General features: G+C 49.5%; 1 protein-coding gene across 1 annotated transcript in view; it reads right to left on the bottom strand.

Moving 5' to 3' along the window:
• The window catches only part of ATPAF2 (ATP synthase mitochondrial F1 complex assembly factor 2), a 380,402-nt gene that overhangs the window by 191,968 nt on the left and 168,291 nt on the right, over positions 1-20,143 (bottom strand). The window contains exon 7 of the mRNA XM_069646388.1: positions 1,017-1,097. Coding sequence (XP_069502489.1) covers positions 1,017-1,097 — 81 coding nt within the window. The remainder of the gene's footprint in view (positions 1-1,016; positions 1,098-20,143) is intronic.

Here is a 20,143-nt window from a genome sequence, read left to right as displayed (position 1 = left end):
GGCAAAGACAAGCAAAGAAGACTACCTTTTAAAATACAAGTACTGCAAGAATTACACAAATTATTATTAGGAGTCCCAAGAAGCTGCAACAAGATCCTCGGAATGCCAACGTGGAGCCCAGTAGAAACGTTGCGTAAGTAACTCTGCAGCGACCGAGAAGCTGCAAGAATCAGGCAGAAGAGTCCTCGAAGATAGACATGGAGCCCAGTTGAAAAGTTGAGTAAGCAGCTCTGCGATAAAAGGAGGCTTGACCAGGCTCAGTGCCCCTCCCGTGGAGCACCGCCTGAGGCAGTTATGAACCTGGTGGCTCAAGTTAAACGGGAGGCAGGTGAAACAGAAAGAGGGAAAAAAACATGGCGGCAAAATACTAAGAATACCCCAGACAATGGTATTGAGAAGTAGAACAGCCCTATACTCGGGGGAGACTGAGATTATCCCAGAGTGGGGTGGAAGGAAGACGGACGGAATCCCTGATGAGGGAGAGAGCAAGAATTCCAGAGTGGGAGGAAACCGAGAGCGAGAAACATGGGCTGGAACAGTTGGATAGCAATCCAGCACCCAAAGAACTATCTGCGTCCAACTAGAACTATGGGCAAAAGCCTTTAATGAAGGGGAGCCAGGATTGGGGGTCATAAGCCAGCAGCCATCCCCTCCATGTAATAGTTCCACAAAGTTTCTCTGTGTTTTCTTTTGTTGATATGAAAGTGGTTAGTTTAGAACAGGATTGGGATTCGATTTCTAGATTTAGGGAAAGAGTATGTTGTACTCTGACAACGAGGCATTGTTCAAAGTCTTTATTTTTCTTTCATAGTCCTGATTCTGACCTTCCACAGCAGTCTGAACTGGAAATTGGCATCTGCTTTTTAGGATCGCTTAAGGTAATTTTTAGGAGGCAGAGAAAGCAACAGTACATGAGGAACCCGTTACATACTGGGAAGCAATAAAAAGTGCAGCACTGTCCCCAATGTTTCAGATACGCTCAGAAGTCAACTTGAGACAATAAAGAGCGCTCTTACCTCTTTTGGGCCCAGTCCAGCATGGGGTCCCATTCGTTCTTCTGAAGTTCCACTAATGTTTGAGGCTCGTCCACTCGATAACTAGTTAAAAATAAAAAAAACATTCAAGATAATCATGAACAGTAAAGTGCAACTATCAAAAAATGGAAGCATCCAAGAACATGTGGTGCTGTGGGGGACCTGTGCTTTGGTGCAACAGTCACCAAAGACTGTGTGGGGAGGGGATATGCTGGCTGCATACCCGCTCCCCAGAGTGCACTCATGCATGGTCATTAAGTGACTTTACAAAAAAGTAGACATGTACCCTACAATTCTGTAATTATATTTTATTCTGGTGATGTTAACACATTTCATGATATCACTACAATCTTTACTGTACACTGGTGATCAATCAGGGTTTCTAGAGGTCAGAAGTACAACCTTTTTGTTACCACTTGCCATCTTTTCCAGGGACTCTGCTTGTCCCAGACTAGTGACTGAATCAAAGAGGCAGCATTGGCTTTTAAGAGTGATGTAGAGCCTGAACTTTCTTTTTTTTTTAAACTTCTCTTTATTGGCAAGGAGCAATAGCAGGTGCATTACATACTACATCAACAAACCGCGATATATGTTTAAAGGTACGGACAACCATCAGTGCATTAGTAACAAGGCAGGCACATTCACAAGAGCAAATCAAGTCCAGTGAGGGGATCCACAGTTCAGCTTACACCCCTGTCTGATCTGGCAATGGGGGCAAGGATAGGAGCTCCAGATCAGCTTTGCTATTCAAATAGCTACAGAATTCTGTCCACACGTTTTTGGGGAGAGCATTCACAGGCAATGTATTGATATAGTCTTCCTCACACACCTGTGTCCAGATGAGAGCCTTTAGCCACATTTCTAGCGTAGGGGGTGATCGCCGCTTCCAGCACTGCAGGATGTATCTCTTGGTCACTATGGCTCCCACGTTCAAAAATTTAGCAACCCGCTTAGCCCCCGCTCCCTCCCACAGCCCAAATGCAGCCAGAGGGTCAGGATCAATCCGAAACCCCACCATCTCTGAGAGGCCCTCGAGCACAGACTCCCAAAACGGGGCCAGCGTCCCACAGGACCAGAACATATGTGTGGGATCCGCCTTGTTGGATTTGCATCTCTGGCAAACTTGGGGTTGATTTCATGCAAACTTCCCAACCACCCAGGGAGTGTAATACAGGCGATTAAGGAGTTTATATTGCATACATCTAAATCTAGAGTTGAGGGAGACGTTACGTGTGTGTGTACACATTTTCGCCCACATCTCGTCAGTGATTGCCAACCCCAGTTCCTGGCTCCATGCATCCCGAATCTTATAGGATGGTTCTGCAGTACGTTCTATCAGCATTTTGTAAAGGGCGGATATTATGCCCCTACCCCTGCAGAATTAGCAATATAACAGATTTCAGAGGACTCTGGGGGTTCATCCGGGTATGAGGGCCACATGTCCTACACTGCCACTCTGGGTCTAAAGTATTGCAGTAACTCCAGTGGTGAGCCAGAGTGTCCTGGCCTCCATGTCTGCGGGGTGATGAATTTCCACTCGGGGAACAGGTCGGAGATACCCCAGGTCCAGCCAGTGTCGCATGAGGAGTTTATCCTGTGTTGGGGCGAGGCCTGGGAATGACCATTTGGGCAGCCATTTATAGTACGGACGGAGTTTAGAGTGGGGTTGCAGCATCTGTTTCCATGCCCTGATTGTGGTGGCCACTGGGTCAGCCGGGGCGTCGGATTGATACGAGTGGAAGAGGATCAGGGACATAACATTTAACTCCTCGGTTGCCAGGATCTCGAGTTTGACATGAGGAGGTGGGTCTTGGTGTTTATACCAGTGAGTTGCGTGTTGGGCTTGTGCAGCAATCCAGTATCGGGCTATATCCGGCGCGTTAAAACCCCCTTTCTCGTATGGTAAAGTCATATGCTGCCATTTCCGGCGGACGGCCCCGGAGTGCCATAGGAACTGGGCAAACCCTGCGTGTAGGTCTGTGAAATAGTGCTACCCGGTCCAGAGTGGGACGTTGGCGAATATATATAGGAGCTTTGTAACTATAATTATTTTGATTAGCGAAAGTCTTCCCGCCAGGGACAGGGGGAGGTTACTCCACCTCTTCATTCTAGCTTCCGCATACTGCGCAGCAGCATCATAGTTGTCAGCCAATTGGGAGGCTCTAGACAGGGAGACCTGGACCACGAGATATTTAATCCCTTCTGGGGCCCACCTGAGTGGGAATTCGCATGACAGTTGAGGGGTTGCAGGTGTGAGAGGGAAGATATCTGATTTAGTGTAATTTATAGTGAAGCCCGAAAATGTACCTATTTTGATTATCTCACGGATGATTGGGTCTAAGTCGACCGAGGGGTCCCTGATGTACAGAAGCACGTCGTCCACATACAGTGATATAATTTCAGGTGTGTCACGCAGGCGTATCCCCTTACGAGTATGCTTGTCTCTTACACTGTCTGCCATTGGCTCAATAGCCATCGCAAATAATAGGGGGGAAAATGGGCACCCCTGGCGTGTCCCTCTGTGGAGGTTGAAGGGAGCCGAGAGCTGAGAATTAACCAGGACTCTGGCCACTGGGTTTGTGTAAAGCAATTTGATTTAGGAGAGCATGTGTGGGCCAATTCCCATCTTCTCCAGCACCGCCCACAGGTACTGCCATGAAACCATATCAAACGCCTTTTGGGCATCTAGTGTCACGGCCACCGCGTTAGCTTTAGGGTCAATTCTGGAGATGACATTGAATAGGTGCCGGATATTTAAAGCAGTGGAACGGGCAGGGACAAAGCCTCTTTGGTCCGGGTGGATTAGGTACGTCATGATGGGGAGGAACCTGTTCGCAATAATCTTGGCGAATATTTTGGTGTCTGTATTCATAAGAGAAAGAGGCTTGTAGGAGCCACACTCCTCCGGGGGTTTGCCCGGCTTGGGCAGTACAGTGATAATAGCCTCACGTAGGGACTGTGGCAAGGCAGAGGGACTCAGCCCACACCTCATGCAGGCGCAGGGCCAGTAAAGCAACATGCTCTTGATAAAATTCAGCGGTTAGGCCATCAGGACCGGGGGCCTTGCCTTTGAGAAGGGCAGAGATAGCCTCAGTGATCTCATCAAAAGAGATGGGAGCATCCAGCTGCTCTTTAGTGGCGTGGGATATATAGGACATGGGGATACTGTCAAGGAGACGATCCAGGTCCTGAGGGCTATGCTCACTCTGCGTGGCATAGAGGGCAGCATAAAATTCCGAAAAGGTTTCAAGAATGGGTTGGTCAGCCCAATGTTGGACACCGTCCTTGCTCCTAATACTGTCAATCAGGGTTCTGCCCCCCTCGATACGGGTCAGCCTGGCCAGGGTACAACCGGGTCTTTCCCCCTCGCCATATTTACGAGCCACAATGGGTCGTGCATAATATCGTATCTCCCTGAGGGGATGTGCCTCAAAGGTCTCCAATTCCGCACGTATCTGTGCCAACTTGGGCGGGGAGGGAGCAGAGGCGTATTCACGCTCTAGTTCCTTGAGTTTTGTCTCAGAGCGTTGCAAAGAGTTCCTAATGTCTTTCAGGACGCCATCTTCCCTAGAGATACACATCCCCCTGATGAACACCTTGAAAGCCTCCCATCGGACCCCATCAGTTGTGTCATGGCGTTTATTGTTGTCAAAAAACGAATTGACATCCGCAAGGATGTCAGCCTTAAAAACTATGTCATGTAATGCCTCAGATTTAAATCGCCAGTTGGAGTGGCGAGGTAGTGCAGGCTGCAAGGTTATGTCGAGTGTCACTGGGGAGTGGTCTGAAAGCGTGCGTGGTAATATCTGCATGCTGAGATTCTTCCCCATCAATCCGGCCGACAGAAGGAAGAGATCGATTCTGGAATGACTGTCGTGTGCAGAAGAGTAAAACGTGTACTCCTTAGCCAGTGGGTTAAGTGCTCTCTAGCCATCGATTAGGCCAGCTGGGCCCATGTGTGCCTGGAGCCGACGAGCAGCTCTGGATACCGTCCTGTGTGCAGTGCCTGATCTGTCGAGCTCAGTGTTTAGAATGAGATTCATGTCCCCCACCCAAATAACCGGGATCCCGATGTATCTCAGAAGCAGGGTATTGATTTCATCGAAGAAGTCGGGGGTGTCTATGCTCGGGGCGTATGTGTTGACCAACAGGCACTCCGTGTTAGCTAATAGACAATGGAGGATCACGTATCTACCCTCATGATCTATGTGGCTAGTATGTAAGGAAAATTCCACCGATTTGTGAACACCCCTGGACTGAGAGGAATATACAGTGTAGAATTTATTGGTGCCCCATGCCGGGGCCAGAACGGATGAGAGATGCGCAAGAGCGTGGGTTTCTTGTAAAAGGAGAATATTAACCCCATGCCTCTGAGCGTACGCCGTTATCCTGCGGGCCTTAGTGAAATTACTGAGCCCCCGAATATTCCATGACATTAGTCTAATAGCCATGTTACGACTTTACGGGACATCCCAGCATCGCGTAGCTTTGATTGTTGACCGTATGATGGTTATTGATGCAGTGACACACCTTTCCACCCTCCAAGCCGCACTCTCCTTGCCATTTTTGAGATAACATCCCTCAATCCTGCCACCCCAACCCTCACTGCCCACCCCAACCAAGCAGTGCACAGAAACCCACCCCAAGACCCTACACAGGCGTGCCCAACGGAACAGGGGCCCACCTGCCTGCGCGCCCAACAGGGGCGCATCCAACGGTCACAACATGCCAAACTTGGCATTGCAGCTGCATCGGGGGGTCGCTGTTGCCGTTAACCCAACTTGAGTGTGAGATTGGTGCAATGCACCGTGGATCTAGTAGCAGTATCAATTAGTACAATTCAGGGAGCCATTACAACAGGTTACGCATAGCAGAGGATATAGAGAATGCAAGGTTCATGAGTACAACAAGGGAGATATAGACAGCACGTGTGTTAGCAGCGCCCAAGGCGGACCGCTTGTGCGGGTCGGTGTTCGCTTCTTCAGCCATCAAGTGTTGGCTCCTCGACCGAGTCAGGAAGCGGGATGTGGGCTTCCATGAATTTCACTGCTTCCTCCGGCACCGTGAAAAAAATATAACTTATTGCGATGAGTAAGCTTCAGACGTGCCGGGAACAGCATGGCATATTTAATTTTCCTCTCCCTGAGCAACTTTTTCACACCGTTGAACTGCTTGCGCTCCATTTGCACACTGATGGAAAAGTCTGGAAAAATTCTAATAGTTTGAGATTCAAATTTCAGTTCCCCCTTCTCCCGGGCCAAGCGAAGTATATTGTCTCTGTCCCTAAAACTCAAAACCTTGGCAATGATCGGCCCGGGTTTGGACGGGGGGGGGGGGTCAGCACCCGATCAGCACGCTCGATCGTGAAGAACAGGGAGAGTTGGGGATTACCCAGGAGGTCTCTCAGCAGATTTTCAACAGCCTGCTCAATCTTGCCCTTGAGGGCGGACTCCGGGACCCCCACGATGGGAAGATTATTTCCGACGGGACCTGGACTCCAAATCATCACATTTTGCCTTGACTTGCTTCATATCACGCACCAGTTTAGAGACAGTGTTTTGGAGAGTGTGCATCCCATCCTCGTTGGCCCCGATTCGTGTCTCGGCCTCCGCCAGCCTGGTACCATGCTGATCCAATTTGGCCCGCATAGAGGCAACACTTGCATTAATGTCATCCAGCTTCTCGTGGAATGACACAAAGTTTTTCGCCATGGTTTCCATTAAGGTCGTGAGGGGGGCACGAGAGAGCCTCAGAATCGTCCTGGTTCAGGGGTGACCCTCCCTGCTCCTGTCTGGGAAGTGACTTAGTGTATTTGTCCATTGCCCCCGCCTTGTTGGCCCCGCGTGATTTACTTGACATGCTACAGGAGTGCACCGGAGCGACACAGGGCAGCCCTTGCAGGGTGTTAGGTTCGTGGTCCTTGGGCCCCCTGGGTACAGAAGTATCGGGACAAGAAGGAGTGCCTCAATCTCCCGTTAGCAGGCATCCAAACTCAGTGTAGGGGTAGGGCTGAGCTGCACACTGGGCAAAAACGTTCCATAGCGGGTGCACAGACTCCAGTAACAGCAGCAGGAGGGGGGTGTAGACAGAGAGACAGAGACCGCCAGGAAGGCACAGAGTTTGGGCGGCCGGATGTGGCCAGAGCCGGTCCCCGGCGGTGTCGCACCCCACGCCAAATCACGGAGGGGCCAAAGTCCTGTTTATTGCCCCGGGCCTACGGGTCCGCAGCAGCTTGATAAGTATAGGAATCCCAGATCCAGTGGGACTCACGTTGCAGGCGAGCCATGCGCACGTTGGATAAACGGGGGCTCAGCACACACCCACCGCAGCCCCCACCTCCTCACCTGCTGGCACAGAGTTCAAGTCTTTCAGCCGCACCAGACCGCTCTCAGGGGATCGAGAAGAAAATATGCGGATGGGCCGCAGTGTCCAAGTTCGTGGAGGTTGGCAGCAGTCAGCACAGCACCATAGGCACCTCGTGGGGGGGGGGGGGTGGTGGATGGCAGGCCGGGTGCAGGCAGGGGAGGGCGCTTTGTCTCCGGGGCAGAGGGATCGCCTCGGGAACCCCCGTGGGGCTGGATGAGTCACTGGGGCAGCCACCAACCGGAGTCACCACTGCACCACCGGGCGCATCCGCCGTACCCGCCCGTCCTCAGGGCGAGCCAGGAATGAGGAGCCGCTCGGGACAGCAACAACTTCAGGCGCACCTCGCCACAGGGGGACAGGACCGGGAGAGAAGTGCCGCCCAAACGACGCGCAGAGGGTCAGGTACGCAGGCGGCCAGGCAAGGAGGAAATATAGTCTGCCGCTCCAGCGGCCTCCGGAGGGCCAATCCCGCGGCGATAGAGTGCGGCTCCACAGGGCACCAGAAGCAGATAGCCGCTCCGCAAGGATTAGGAAGTAAAAATCACAGCAGCATACAGGGGCCGGGGCCGCATCCTCAACACGCGGCCCGGCCCGGCCGGCCTCAGTCAGCGAGGGGCCGGGTCAGGAGAAAGAAGGGCCCTGCTCGGTGATAAAGTTATGTTTTTCACCCCGACATGGATCAATATGTCACTCCGGGGATGGCAAACACAATACACTCACTCCCAGTGTCGGATGGTGCAGGGAACCGCTGATGCAGGCGGATATTCAACAGTCGGGTACGGAGCTTGAAAGCTAGGCAGCCATCTTGCAGGCTGCTCAACAGCGCCCCCCAGAGTCTGAACTTTCTGCCCTATGTCATGCCCTAACCTTCATCGGTCTTCCACTGGAGGCTGAGGGACGCAGGACCTTTTCCTACTAGCTACATGTCATCACAACAGAGTGGTGGATTTATGTGTATGTGAGAAATCCAGCGTTTTACATGGAGATATTTTATTTTACTAGTATTAAGAGTATAAAAACACATAATACTGCTATTATTTTAGAAAACAAAACATCATTTTAAAATTGCATATCAAGCATCAATTCACTGGATTTTGGTGACTCCAACCTGCATATCATATTAAAATCGCATGACATGCACCATGTATGTGTGTACCTCCTTGGATAGACAGCTCTACAGGGACCAGGCTCTCTGAAGTATACATGCGTTTGAGGTTGATGCAAATTAAACTGTTAATAGAGCTACAGAAAAGCAAGTGCCAAGTGGAAAGAGAGGTAGGTTGCTTCTAAGAGTCATCCATTTTAGATAGTAGTATTTTGCCATTTATATAGCGCCTTTACCCTATTAGTATTGCCTCAACATGCTTGTGGTGGTAACGCCCTAGAGGGACCGAAGTCCAAGGTATCAGAAAATTGGCAGAATGATTAGAATTAGTGTGTGCATTTGGCCAAGATATGGAGTTAGGTGGGCTGGCCGAGCTCCAGTAAGCTACTCTAAGGGTGCAGAAGTAGGACTCTGACACAGAGGGGTCATGGGGATTATTAGAAACCTTTATTCAAGTGTGAAAAGGAAAAGAAGACCCTATCTCACCCTAACTCAAGAGGGGTTTCCATGCCTCAAATGAAATAACTAGTATCAGAATGTCCAAAGCAAAAGTCCCAATGTCCAATGTCAAAATCCCAATTCTGTCCCTCGCATTTAAGTTTAAACTAAAATGAAAGTGCGGTCTTACTAACCCAAAGGGAGTGCTACCCTTCCCCCTGGACAAACATCTTCAGACCTTGAAGAATTGGGGAATATCTCCATTCTCTGGCCTTGCTTAGGCTTCTAGTAGAATTCAACAACTGATGGGGGAAATTCCCTCCCCTTGTTGGCCCTTCTCAGTCTTCCTTTCTGTCCTTGGGCCCCTAACGCCGATTGACAAACCTGGTTCCTTTTCACTAGGCACAGATGCAAACACAAAAAAAGAGTTTGGATAGGTTTCCAAACTGGAGTGGGTCCTTGAGCCTGGTTGGCAGACCTGGTTTCGTCCCACCAGGCACTGCAATGAAGAACAACCTGGATGCACGCCCCAAGCTGTGATGGGTCCCTGACCCTGGGTGGCAGACCTGGTGTCCTCCCACCAGGTACTGTGACGAAAAAGAACAGCCTGGATGCACTTCCAAAGCTGTGCTGTCACATACAGACCAGGTTTATTCGCCTGCCAAATACTGTATATACTGTCTGTTAGTTTCACAGTTCGCTTTACATGGGTGCAGATTCCAGACTTGCAAAACTGACTTTAGTTTCCCACTTAGTAGGCTTGGTTTGCTCTCCTGCCAAGCCTTAGCATAAGTCCATGTCCAATCAGCCATTTTCCCATGGATTTAGGGTTGCAGATCCTCTTTTCCCAGCCTCGCAGCTCGTGCCACCACCTCCTTGGGCTTCCAGCACCTCTCCGGCCACAAACATACCTTACTGCGTGGTCTGCACGGGTGTCTGCTTCTCCAGGGGAGCTGGGTTTGGTCGTTCTGGGGCCTTTTTCGCTCTGGCATTCCTAGCAGCGTGGTTTCTTCCCTGCGCACTCTCTGGTTCTCAGGGGTGCCCGTTGTTCCAGCCCACCTTCTGGCCATACGGTCCTCACATCCTGGACCAACATCGGACTTTCTCCCTCCGCTCTCGGCATCCCGGTCAGCTTCCGCTTTCACTCCTGGTCTTGCGGCTCGTCCAGAGAGGGCTTGACACTTTGTCAAGTCCCTAGTTGCTTTTCACATGGCTTCTTCCAGTCGGCTGTCAAGAACCACTAGAATGGACAAAGTGGTTATGCTAAGTATTCTGTACTGGTCTGCGCCGCCTCCTTTTCCCAGTACTGAGTGAGGTATGATGTAACTCACTAGTGACCTTCCTCGTCTTAATACTTTCTTTTGTTGGACTACAAAAATACATGGTATATGAGGGTAGGGAGGGAGGATGTGAAGGAGAGGTTGGGTTGTTGTATGAAGGGGGTGTAGGGTCAGGTGATTGGCGGTGATACCACATTCTCCCGATATGGTCAGTGGTCCCAAAGGGGGGGTTCCCCTCCCATGAGATCCACCCGCTGAGTACCACCCGCAAGGGGACTATCGGGTAGTGGCCTTACCATCCTGTCCTCAAGGGAAGGGGCTCCCCCCTTCAGAAGCAGCAACATCATCTTGGGATTCGTAACACTACCTATGAAGGTCAGGCATGATGATGGGGGCTGAGGTGGGCAGGAGAGTGAGCAAGTGCAAGAGAATCATTATGTGTCCAGCTAGACTGAATTTTGTGATAGGTTTGTCGCTGCATTCTGATGGCAGAGGTTTTGTGCTGTGTTTTTTAGTCTGGTGTATGTAGCCGAAACATGTGTCCAGCTAGACCTGAATTTTTGTCATAGGTCATCGCTGCATTCTGATGCATGCGGGTAGATAGCCGTGCCTGTGGCAGATGCACACTGAAGTTGTGCGTGCATACGTAGCTTGAAGCTCAGATGGAGTTTTGTTTTTGACATAGCTGTGTGATCAGATCTTCTATATAATAAACAGCCTGCCCTCAGACCCTCTAAGCGCAATAGACAAGCTATCCTAATACATCTTCAAAGCGCAATAGAAATCTTCCTCAGAAATCTTCTGAGTGCAATATCAAGGCTACCAGGAGTTTCAAAGTACGCAGTGGATCCGGGGAAAGGGTTCTGCAGAGGATGCCCGTGAGAAGCTGAGCGAGCCCGTAACAGGTCCTGCATCGGCACGACTGAGTTCAGCTGCAAATAGGTGAGACAGTGGCACGGCCTCCAGGAGGAGGAGGACCGCACGGTCCCCGAACAGTGCTGAGACTGCAGGAAGCTTCAACACGCGGATACACCGCAGAACCAGAAGAAGCTGACGGCTGCAGTAAGCGGGAAGGAGACGGACCCCAGTCACTGGAGAGACTGGCACCATGCGAGCAAGTCCCAGAAGGTAATGGGAAGCATGGGCAGACCGGTAGGGACGTGGTGGGAGTTACGAGGTTTCAGATTCTGGCCAGGACAAGTGCTTCAAGGGTCTGGGACCCAAACAATAGTAAAGGGTACATCCAAAGTAATCTTCCTCATACTAGTGGCAGGGATAAGGCCACTGACCATCAGAGAACGGTCTGGGACCTGAGAAAAAGTGAACAGTGCATCTGAGTAAAACTTCCTTGTACCAAGGGATAAGTTCAATAACCAACAAAGAAGGGTCTGGGACCCCGACGAAAGAGAACAGTGCATCTGATGACACTTCCTCATATCTGTGGCAGAGGTAAGCACTGACCACCAGAGAAGGGTCTGAGACCTTGAGTTAAGTTTGTTGATTCTGTGAAAAACCAAGGCCAAGGCAAAAACCCAAGTGAGAAAACTCTCAAATACCAGAAGAAGGGAGTAATTCTCCTGGTGGGAAAAACAAAGCCAGTCAAGTATGCTGAAGAGGCACTCACCCACCATTTAATTCCTGCAATGGTTTCTCCACATCTAAAAACACCTCAGGCAGAGGTTGTGAATATGAAGTATACCAAAGTCCCTTGGCGTTCCCTAGCTAATATAGTGTTACCCAGGGGTCAAATGCGTTTCTTTAGAAAGCATGATATCAAACTGCCTTCTGCGTATGTAGGATGAAATCCTGACTCTTTGGACCACAATATTGATCCCCTTCACATTCTGAAAGAGAATGGTTAATTTAGTAATCTCCAATCCCCGCTCTTCAATGCCTGAGTGTGTGGCTCTTCCTAGATATGAAATGACTTAATGCGATGCTCAACTCTGAACAATCCGAAAACATATTGCTTCCTTTTATATGTACCACACGCTGTGAACTTAAGGCCTTCCCCTCATGCAACCTTCCATATCCAAGCTTGGCTGCATCAATTAATACAATGGACCTGCAGCCACCACAAAGCTGCCCCCTACCGAAATCCCATACGTAGGTAAGCCTATAACCCCGCCACACCCACCCCCCAGCATGTGCAATGAAACTTACATTTGCAACATGCACACAACTTCTTCCAATTAAAGAATTACAGATACTTCCCCTTAAATGCAGATTTGAAAAATGCTGCTGGAGTGAGAACGGAGTCTCAAGGTTCCCTTGTGTTTGAACTGTTGTTTGAAGCTTGGGGAAGGGTACCCTCGATCTTGATTGATACCATATTACCTTGAGTCAAGAGAAGGTAACTGAGTTGTTTTGTAGAACTGTTTTATGCTTGGGTAAGGGATCTGAAAGTAAGCTGTGACTAAGTTGAACACTGATTCTTTTGACTTTGACATCCCTACACATTTATTAACTGTAGTTGTGAGAGCAAGGATAGGTTTTCGACACAGACAGACTTGAATCAGACTTCCCTTAGTTTGGTTTAGGTAGGGAAATTCCACCTTGGTATCGGGCAAGTTAGGATTTCAAACATCCTGACATTTAAGTTAATAAAGTATTTTATTTTTAACTCTTAATCTGTTGTATGTGTCCTGCTTGATGATGCCTTCACACACCTACTTCAGGCCTGTGGAAGCGGGATGTGCTCTCTCCTTTCTCATCTCGCACACCCGCATTATGCTAAGTGGCTCTCACCCATATTTATTTAACTACCCCCTGTTGCAGTTATTTATTTATTTTTCCGCCCGTATTTAATTCCCCCTGATGCCTGCATTCACTTATTTATTTTCCCACCCCCAATATTTACTTACTTGATGCTTGCTCCCGTTGCCTCCTTCCCAAAAGTCCCTTCCCTCCCCTGTCCTTTCCCGACCCACTCACCCAGGCCAAGGATTGGCTGCTCCTTTAAGGAAGTAGCCCTCTTTATGGAGTACCTCAGGGCAGCCTTGCCTGGGCAGCCGACTGAGGGACAGAGGCAAAGGGCAGTGGCTAGCTCTCATTCCCTGTTCGCCCCTGTTCGCCCATGGACGCCTGATGAAACATCCTACACCGACAACTCTGGTAAGGTGATACGGGAGGGGAGCACAGCCATTACTGTGCTCTGGTAATACCCTGCCAAGCTTACTCACATTAATACTACCTATTCCAACAGTGTGATGTTCCCCTCTGTGCACTGGTAAATAGTCGATGTGTTAACCATGCTGTGCTCTGGGTTGCCACTGTGTTAGAACATCCTACGCTCTCTAGAAAGCCACTGTGCAGGCAATGTGTTGTACTTAGATGGGATTTGCGGGTGGGTAATGTATTGCACTTAGATGGAATTTGGAGGTGGGCAATGTGTTGCACCTATTAGGATAGCCTATCACACTAGAAGTTTTATAGGGATAGCCTTTCTGCTACACTTAGAAGATATATCATTGCGGGCTGTCTTTGACACTCAGAAGACCTATGAGTTACCCAATGTATAGCACATAGAAGATATATGCAGGTAGCTTTGATATTGCACCTAAATATTTCTGAGGGTAGCCGGTCTATTGCGCTTAGAAGATATACAGGATAGCCTGTCTATTGCACTTAGCATGGTATTGAACCTAGAATATTCTTGATGTAAGCCTGTCTGTTGCGCTTGAAAATTAATGAGGACAGCCAATGAATTGCAAGTAGAAGATGCCGAGAGGTCGAATGGGAGGAGGGTGGCAAGGTCTCCGGCGTCATGGTCTCTGGCGTCACGGATGGGGTCAAGTTGGATATTTACGTCAAGAAGGGCGGATTCCATGCTGTGTCTGAAGCCGGATTGACGGGTGTGGTCGAGGATTTTCAGGCGATAGGGCACCATAGTGATAGGGCGCTAGTTAGTAGGAAGGGTGGGGTCTAGGGGGGGGGTTTTCAAGAGATGTGTGTCCCATGCTTTTTTGATGGATTTGGGAACAGTGCAGGTGTTGAAGACAGCATTAATAAAATTGGTGTTGGTGGGGGTAAGGGGATTTGCGCACATCTTTATTAGATTGGCTGGGCAGATGTCACCTATGCAGTTGGAGGTTTTAAGGCGTTGGATGGTGGAGATCACATCAGGCGGGGAGACAGGGGAGAGGTGAAGGGCGGGTTGTGGGGGCAGGTGGGGTAATGGCTGCAGTGGAGACCTCATTGGTGATGAGGAGCAGGGATTTCTTGATAATGGTTTTGTCACAAAGTTTGAGGGTTTTGTTCGCTAGGGTTGATTGCACAAGGGAACACCAGGTTTTATCTTTGGGGAAGCCAGTAGGAGGGGGGGGGGCTGGGATTTTGAGCTTCTTGAGGATCTTAAATAGCTCTCTGGTGTTGGAGCTGGCTTCACTGATTCGAGTATTGTAAATGCTGGCTTTAGTAGAGGTAATAGCTTTTTTGTAAGAGGTGGCCGAGTTGGAGAATGTCTCCTTGATGTGGGGGGTAGGGTTTTTCATCCAGAGATGTTCTTTGGCATGTTTTAGTTTATGGATGGTAGTTCGTTCTTTAGTGAACCAGTTATGGGGATTGTCTTTTTTATGCTAAGTAGGTTTGACGGGAAGGTGCTGGTTTAGGGTGCTGAGGAGGGCAGAGTTGTAGGTGTGAAGAATTACTTCAGGGTCAGTGCTGATGAGACCTGGCTCGAGGGAGGCCAGAATGGTGGGTTCCAATATTTCCTTGGCTAGTTTGCAGGTTTGTCTAGCAGTGATGGCTAGGCGATCATCAGGTTTTAAGGTGGCGGGGGACGTGGGGGTGATGGAGAATTGGATCACGGAGTGGTCAGTCCAGGGAACAGGGATAATGGAGATGACTAGGGTGGGGATGATGAAGGATAAGATCCAGTCGAGAATGCGATCTTTGGAGTGGGTCGGGGCTGAAATTGCTTGGGCGAGGTACATTTCATGGAGAGCTGTGGAGAGAGCAGTAGATTTCAGGTCTGAGGGGTCTTTGAATCCTAAGCTGAAATCGCCCAGGAGCAAGAATTTAGTGTTGGGCTTCAATAATGGGGCGATGAGCAGATTAATTAAATGTCCAGGGAGCTGAGGTTGCTGGGTTGTCTGTAGAGGAGGAGGTTGTTGATGGTAGTTTGGGGTTCAATTTAAGCAAGTAGGAGTTTGTAGCCTGGACGAAGCGGGAGGGAAGGGAGGCACTGATGGGGAGGGAGCCTTTTGATATGATGGCGACTCCCCCACCTGGGGAGCCATCTCTGTCCTAAGGATGGAGTAGCCAGGTGGTAGGGCGAGGGATAAAGAGGGGCAGCCAGGTCTCGGTGATGGCCAGCAGGTCAAGGTTATTGTCCAGTAGGTCATGGATGTTGAGTGCATGGGAACAGAGAGTGTGTGTTGATAAGGGCGCAGACAAGGTGTTGAAGCCTACTTGGGGTGTGTGGTGAGAGGTTTGGCTGTGGTTATGATGGAGTGTGTGGTGTGGTGGGGAGTAGATTTGGTAAATTGGGTACTATGGGTCTGTTTACCTGGTGGTGTTTCAGAGGCCACAAATCGGGATCAGAGGCGATGCGGTCTGGGGATACCTGTGCAGGCATGAGTGGTGGGTGGGTGGGGGAGGGAGGAGGGGCAAGTGGTGCCGTGTTTAAGGGAGTTGGGAGGGTTCAGCAGGTCTTGAGCCGAGTCTGTGTAGGCGTGTAGTGCCCAGGTAGGGTGCCAAGAGCGCTGCAGCGCGTGTGGTTGGCAAGGGCTGTGTAGAGAGTAGAAGGTATGGGGGAATGTCAGGTTGGTGCCAAGTAGTTTGGGTGAGTGTGTAGTGGTGGATGGTGTGGGGGGGCTGGTAGGAGGTTGGTCGAGCGTCGGGGTATGCCTGGTGCTCTGGTATGCCAATCCATTTCAAGATGGGCAGGAAGGGTCTGGGGGAGTGTTGAGCCGAAAGATGGCCGGAAGGAGAGGTTTGGGGGGCTGCAGGGCAGCTGGTAGGTCTCTCAGAGGGGCAGCATGCGGGAGGGTGTGGATGGCGAGGGGGTGATTGGGAACAGTGGGGGGGTTGTAGGCAGCTTGTTACACACATTGGTGTCTGAGGCTAATGTACAACTAACATTGTCATTGTAAGAGGACTTATCAACATCGTGAGATATGAGAGCAGCAGGCAGCTTAGTCCAGTCGTTGGAATTGACAAATAGTTCACTGGTGTCTGATGGATTGGCGGAAACCTGAGCGGGGTGGAGGGGCATCCGATGGTCTGGCACAGGTGTTGGCGGCTGTGTAAACACCACATCAGGCGGCCACAGTGTAGTGAGGTACACCGTGGGCCTGGGAGGTAGAAGTCGTGGTGTTACAGGCACCAGAGTTCCTCGTGGGGTGGGAGGGTCTGTCGGGAGGTTGTTTGTTGCATGAGGGTGAGACCACAGCTGGTGGAATGCTTGCGTCAGCGGGGGAATCGCTTCAGGGTAGAGGGCCAATGCAAGTGGCGATATCTGGGTGGATGGTACTTGGTGGGTTGGTAGGGATAAGGCATATGAGGATCTTATGAGAGGGGTGGGAGCGGGAGTGAGGGTCTTGCTGAAATGTGGGCAGAAAGCTTGTGGGTGGTGGGAGGATGGCAGGTGTGGGGGAGTGGTAGGGCAAAGGGAGTGGGAGGCAGTAACTGTGTTCCAAATAGCATTGCTTGCGGGCTGGGCATGTCTCGTCTCGGGCGGTGGATAATGCTGACAAGCGGGCGGTGTCGTTAGAGGCGCAGGTGCACCTCTTACCTGGCACTAGGAGTTTGATCCAAGTAGATATCTGCCGGATCATAGAGGGGGTGGCGGGAGCCATAGCGACCATCTGCAGACCGTAAATCTTGTATAATGTGGCAGGAGAGGCAGCCAGAGGAAGACAGGGAAAGAGAGGGGCCTTAGACCAGGGCCTCTGGTCTGTACCCGGCGTCGCCTCCCGGCTCGGCAGAGCCTTGCGATTCGTAGCTGATAACACCCAATCAGAAAGCTCAATGAAGCTGGGTGCTTCTCCAGGCAATTGAGGACAAAGGCACACAGGGCAATGCGGCAGCCATTTTATGAGTGGTTTTTAAACCACTGAAGTCGGTTGGTGCATCAGTTACAGATGCAGATGCCTCGATGTTAGGGAGCACATCATGCTCTTTTGTGGCTCCTTGTGGAAAGAGCCCACCATCCCTAGGCATGTGATTCTCTGAGAGGAAGAATCACTTGAGGTCGAAGGAGATCTGTGACGTCGTTGCTTTGCCTTCTTGGACGAAGAGGGACGTGATCGACTCCTCAATCGAGATCTTTTCTTAGATCTCTTCCATCGAGGAGACTCTCTCAACACGTCAGATTTTCTTTTCTTCTAAATATTCTAAGGGGACTTTGAAGGGATCCTACCCCCGCTAATTTACCTTTACACTCCCTTAGAGCTTTGTCAGCCATTGCCCGATAGGAATTACATGCCGTTGTGCGATGTTCTGTGCCAAGACACCACAGACATACGTGGTGGGGGGTCAGGATCGTCATTTTTGCCCCACAATCCAGAATGTTTTTAACCCCATTTTAGGCATGGATGGAGCCGTCAATGAAGACATTTTGAATATAGTTTTGTTGAACCGGAGTTCGATGAAGAACCAAAGTGTGCCGTAATTCTTCAAAGCGAAAGCTGTGTTGGAAAAATGGAACTGAAGCCAACGGGCGCTGCACAAGTTACATATACTGGTGATGTCGACAGGAGGCCCTCGAGGGACATCAGGTCAATGGGACCAGTGCACAGCACCCTCCCTCGAGGAAAATATTTTTTCGAAGCAGCTGAAGCTGGAAAGGAATATCAAAGATGAGGAATATGTGGGAGGATACAATCCATTTAAATTAGGGTTGTGCTGCTGGCTCAGTGAGAGTCCACGCCCCAGGTTGAAGTGAGCAGATCATGACTGAATGTGGGATATGCTCCAATCCTCGTTTATGAGAGAGTTGCCATAAGCACCTGGCTACACTAGGGTGCCAGTCGGGGAGTCTAGGCAAACTGCTGCATTTGATGCCACCTGATGGCTATCGGGGGGAAGGTGTGACTACACAACCCTAAACAAATACCCAAATACAGGATTTGGGCGCTCTAGGTAAGAGGGGCTGGCCATGGGCGATATTGGAAAGCTAGAATAGCTCTCTAAATGGTGCTCAAGGAATGTTGCAACAAACCTAGCACCCACAATCGTACTTCAAGCCAGTACATACATACCCGTCTACACCTTTAAAGAAAGGGAATCTGGATTTCACTTAAAAAAGAAGTCTTCGAAATGTGATCTGGTCAGAAATATGTTCTCTTTTAATCCATGTGTACATCCCCAAATAGCTTCAGATTAGTCATGAGATTATAGTCTCTGACATGTAACGAAATGGAGTTTTACAACAAGAATGATTATGCGACAGGCTATTGCACTCAATTACAGCATCTATAATGCAATTGGAGTGGTTTGTTCGAATGAATACATGTTGTACGGATACTTTCATGCATTTAAGTGCAACCAAATACGTAGTTATTACTCTGCCATAAATGGAACAAGTGGAGGCACTGTACCTAGTAGCATACAATTCAGGTGATGCAGAGGTGGGTTGGAATAGGAAAATGAAACTATCCTCAAGTCGCTGTTAACCATGCCCTAATTCTTTTGAAGGCGCAGATAATGCCAATATCCTTTTGGGAGGAAAGTAAAAAAGGGTTGCATAGAATGAGATTATGTTAATGAGAGGATTAATCAAGTACTGGCCAATCCTTGCAATATTCAGAGAAGGACCGTCTATCCCATGTTAAGGAACATATGGAGAGGGGTTTATAGTCATAATGTCGACAACAAAAATGTCGAAAAAAAAAATGTCGACTTTTTTTTTCAATGCATTTTTTTTCGAAATGGGGGGGTTCCCCCCCAGCCCCCACTTTTTTAATTTTTTTTTTAATTTTTCCCTTTTTTTTTAGTCCCGAACCCCTAAAATAAATATATAATTTAAAAAAACGAAAGTCGACATTTTTTTTTCGACATTTTTTTGTCGACATTTTTTTTTCGACATTATGACTGTCCACCATGGAGAGGCCTGAGGGATATAAAAGGAGAAACAGACTTACAATGCAGTTTGCCATTTGGGTTCCTATGAAGGAAGGACGGTGAGAAGGGAGTGTTGGTGATCAGAAGAAAAGCGATGCAGACGGCTTGGAAAACCACTTGAAATGAGGAGGTGATGGGAGATATTGAGAAGCCTGGAAAGCATGTCACCATAGCAGGTGAATTTTGCAGACAGATCTAACTTTTTTGGACTCTCAGATCTGTGCTCAGACAATACAAACAACAATGGTATAAATATGATTTCCAAAATCATTCCTGGTGGGAGGATTTTGGGAAGCCACCCTTTTTATGGTAAACTGGGAATAGACTGAGCGGTTAGCAAAACCCAAACAAGGTAAGAGCTGAGCAGCCAAGGTTTAGTCTCAGGAAGTGCGAATAGTCTAGGGCTACAATGAGTCCACACAGAGCAACATTACTAATTGAAGTTAGATAGTAAGTACATAAAAATATAATTATTTATTTTTAGGCCTTAATTTCACACTAAGCATATATAAAGAAAAAAGAAAATCATGGGGTGTGGCTAGGAACGCCATCCCAGCAGATGGCTTCCTCAGAGCCTCAGGTGACGAGAGAGACGTAAATGGAGTGAGCCCCCTTTCTCGCTACCTTTCAATAGTGGATTGTGTTGATGGACCCGGTGTGGAGCTGATCCAGGAATTTCAGAGCGCTGGGAGAACGAACGCTGCGGAGGTGCAGCCCATGGCTCCCAAGATGGCGGCGGTGGTCGCATCCCACATGGCCTGAGAGGAGGTGAAGCTGCTACAAGGTGAACGGAGGGCTGCGCATCCCAGGCTGCCAGCAAGGGTGCGAGGAAAGCACCCAGATGGTGTGCTGGC

This window comes from Ambystoma mexicanum, chromosome 2p (assembly GCF_040938575.1).
Source record: "Ambystoma mexicanum isolate Mex_15411 chromosome 2p, UKY_AmexF1_1, whole genome shotgun sequence".
Classification (NCBI taxonomy): Eukaryota; Metazoa; Chordata; class Amphibia; order Caudata; family Ambystomatidae; genus Ambystoma; species Ambystoma mexicanum.
This window is presented reverse-complemented; position numbering and strand designations above follow the sequence as displayed.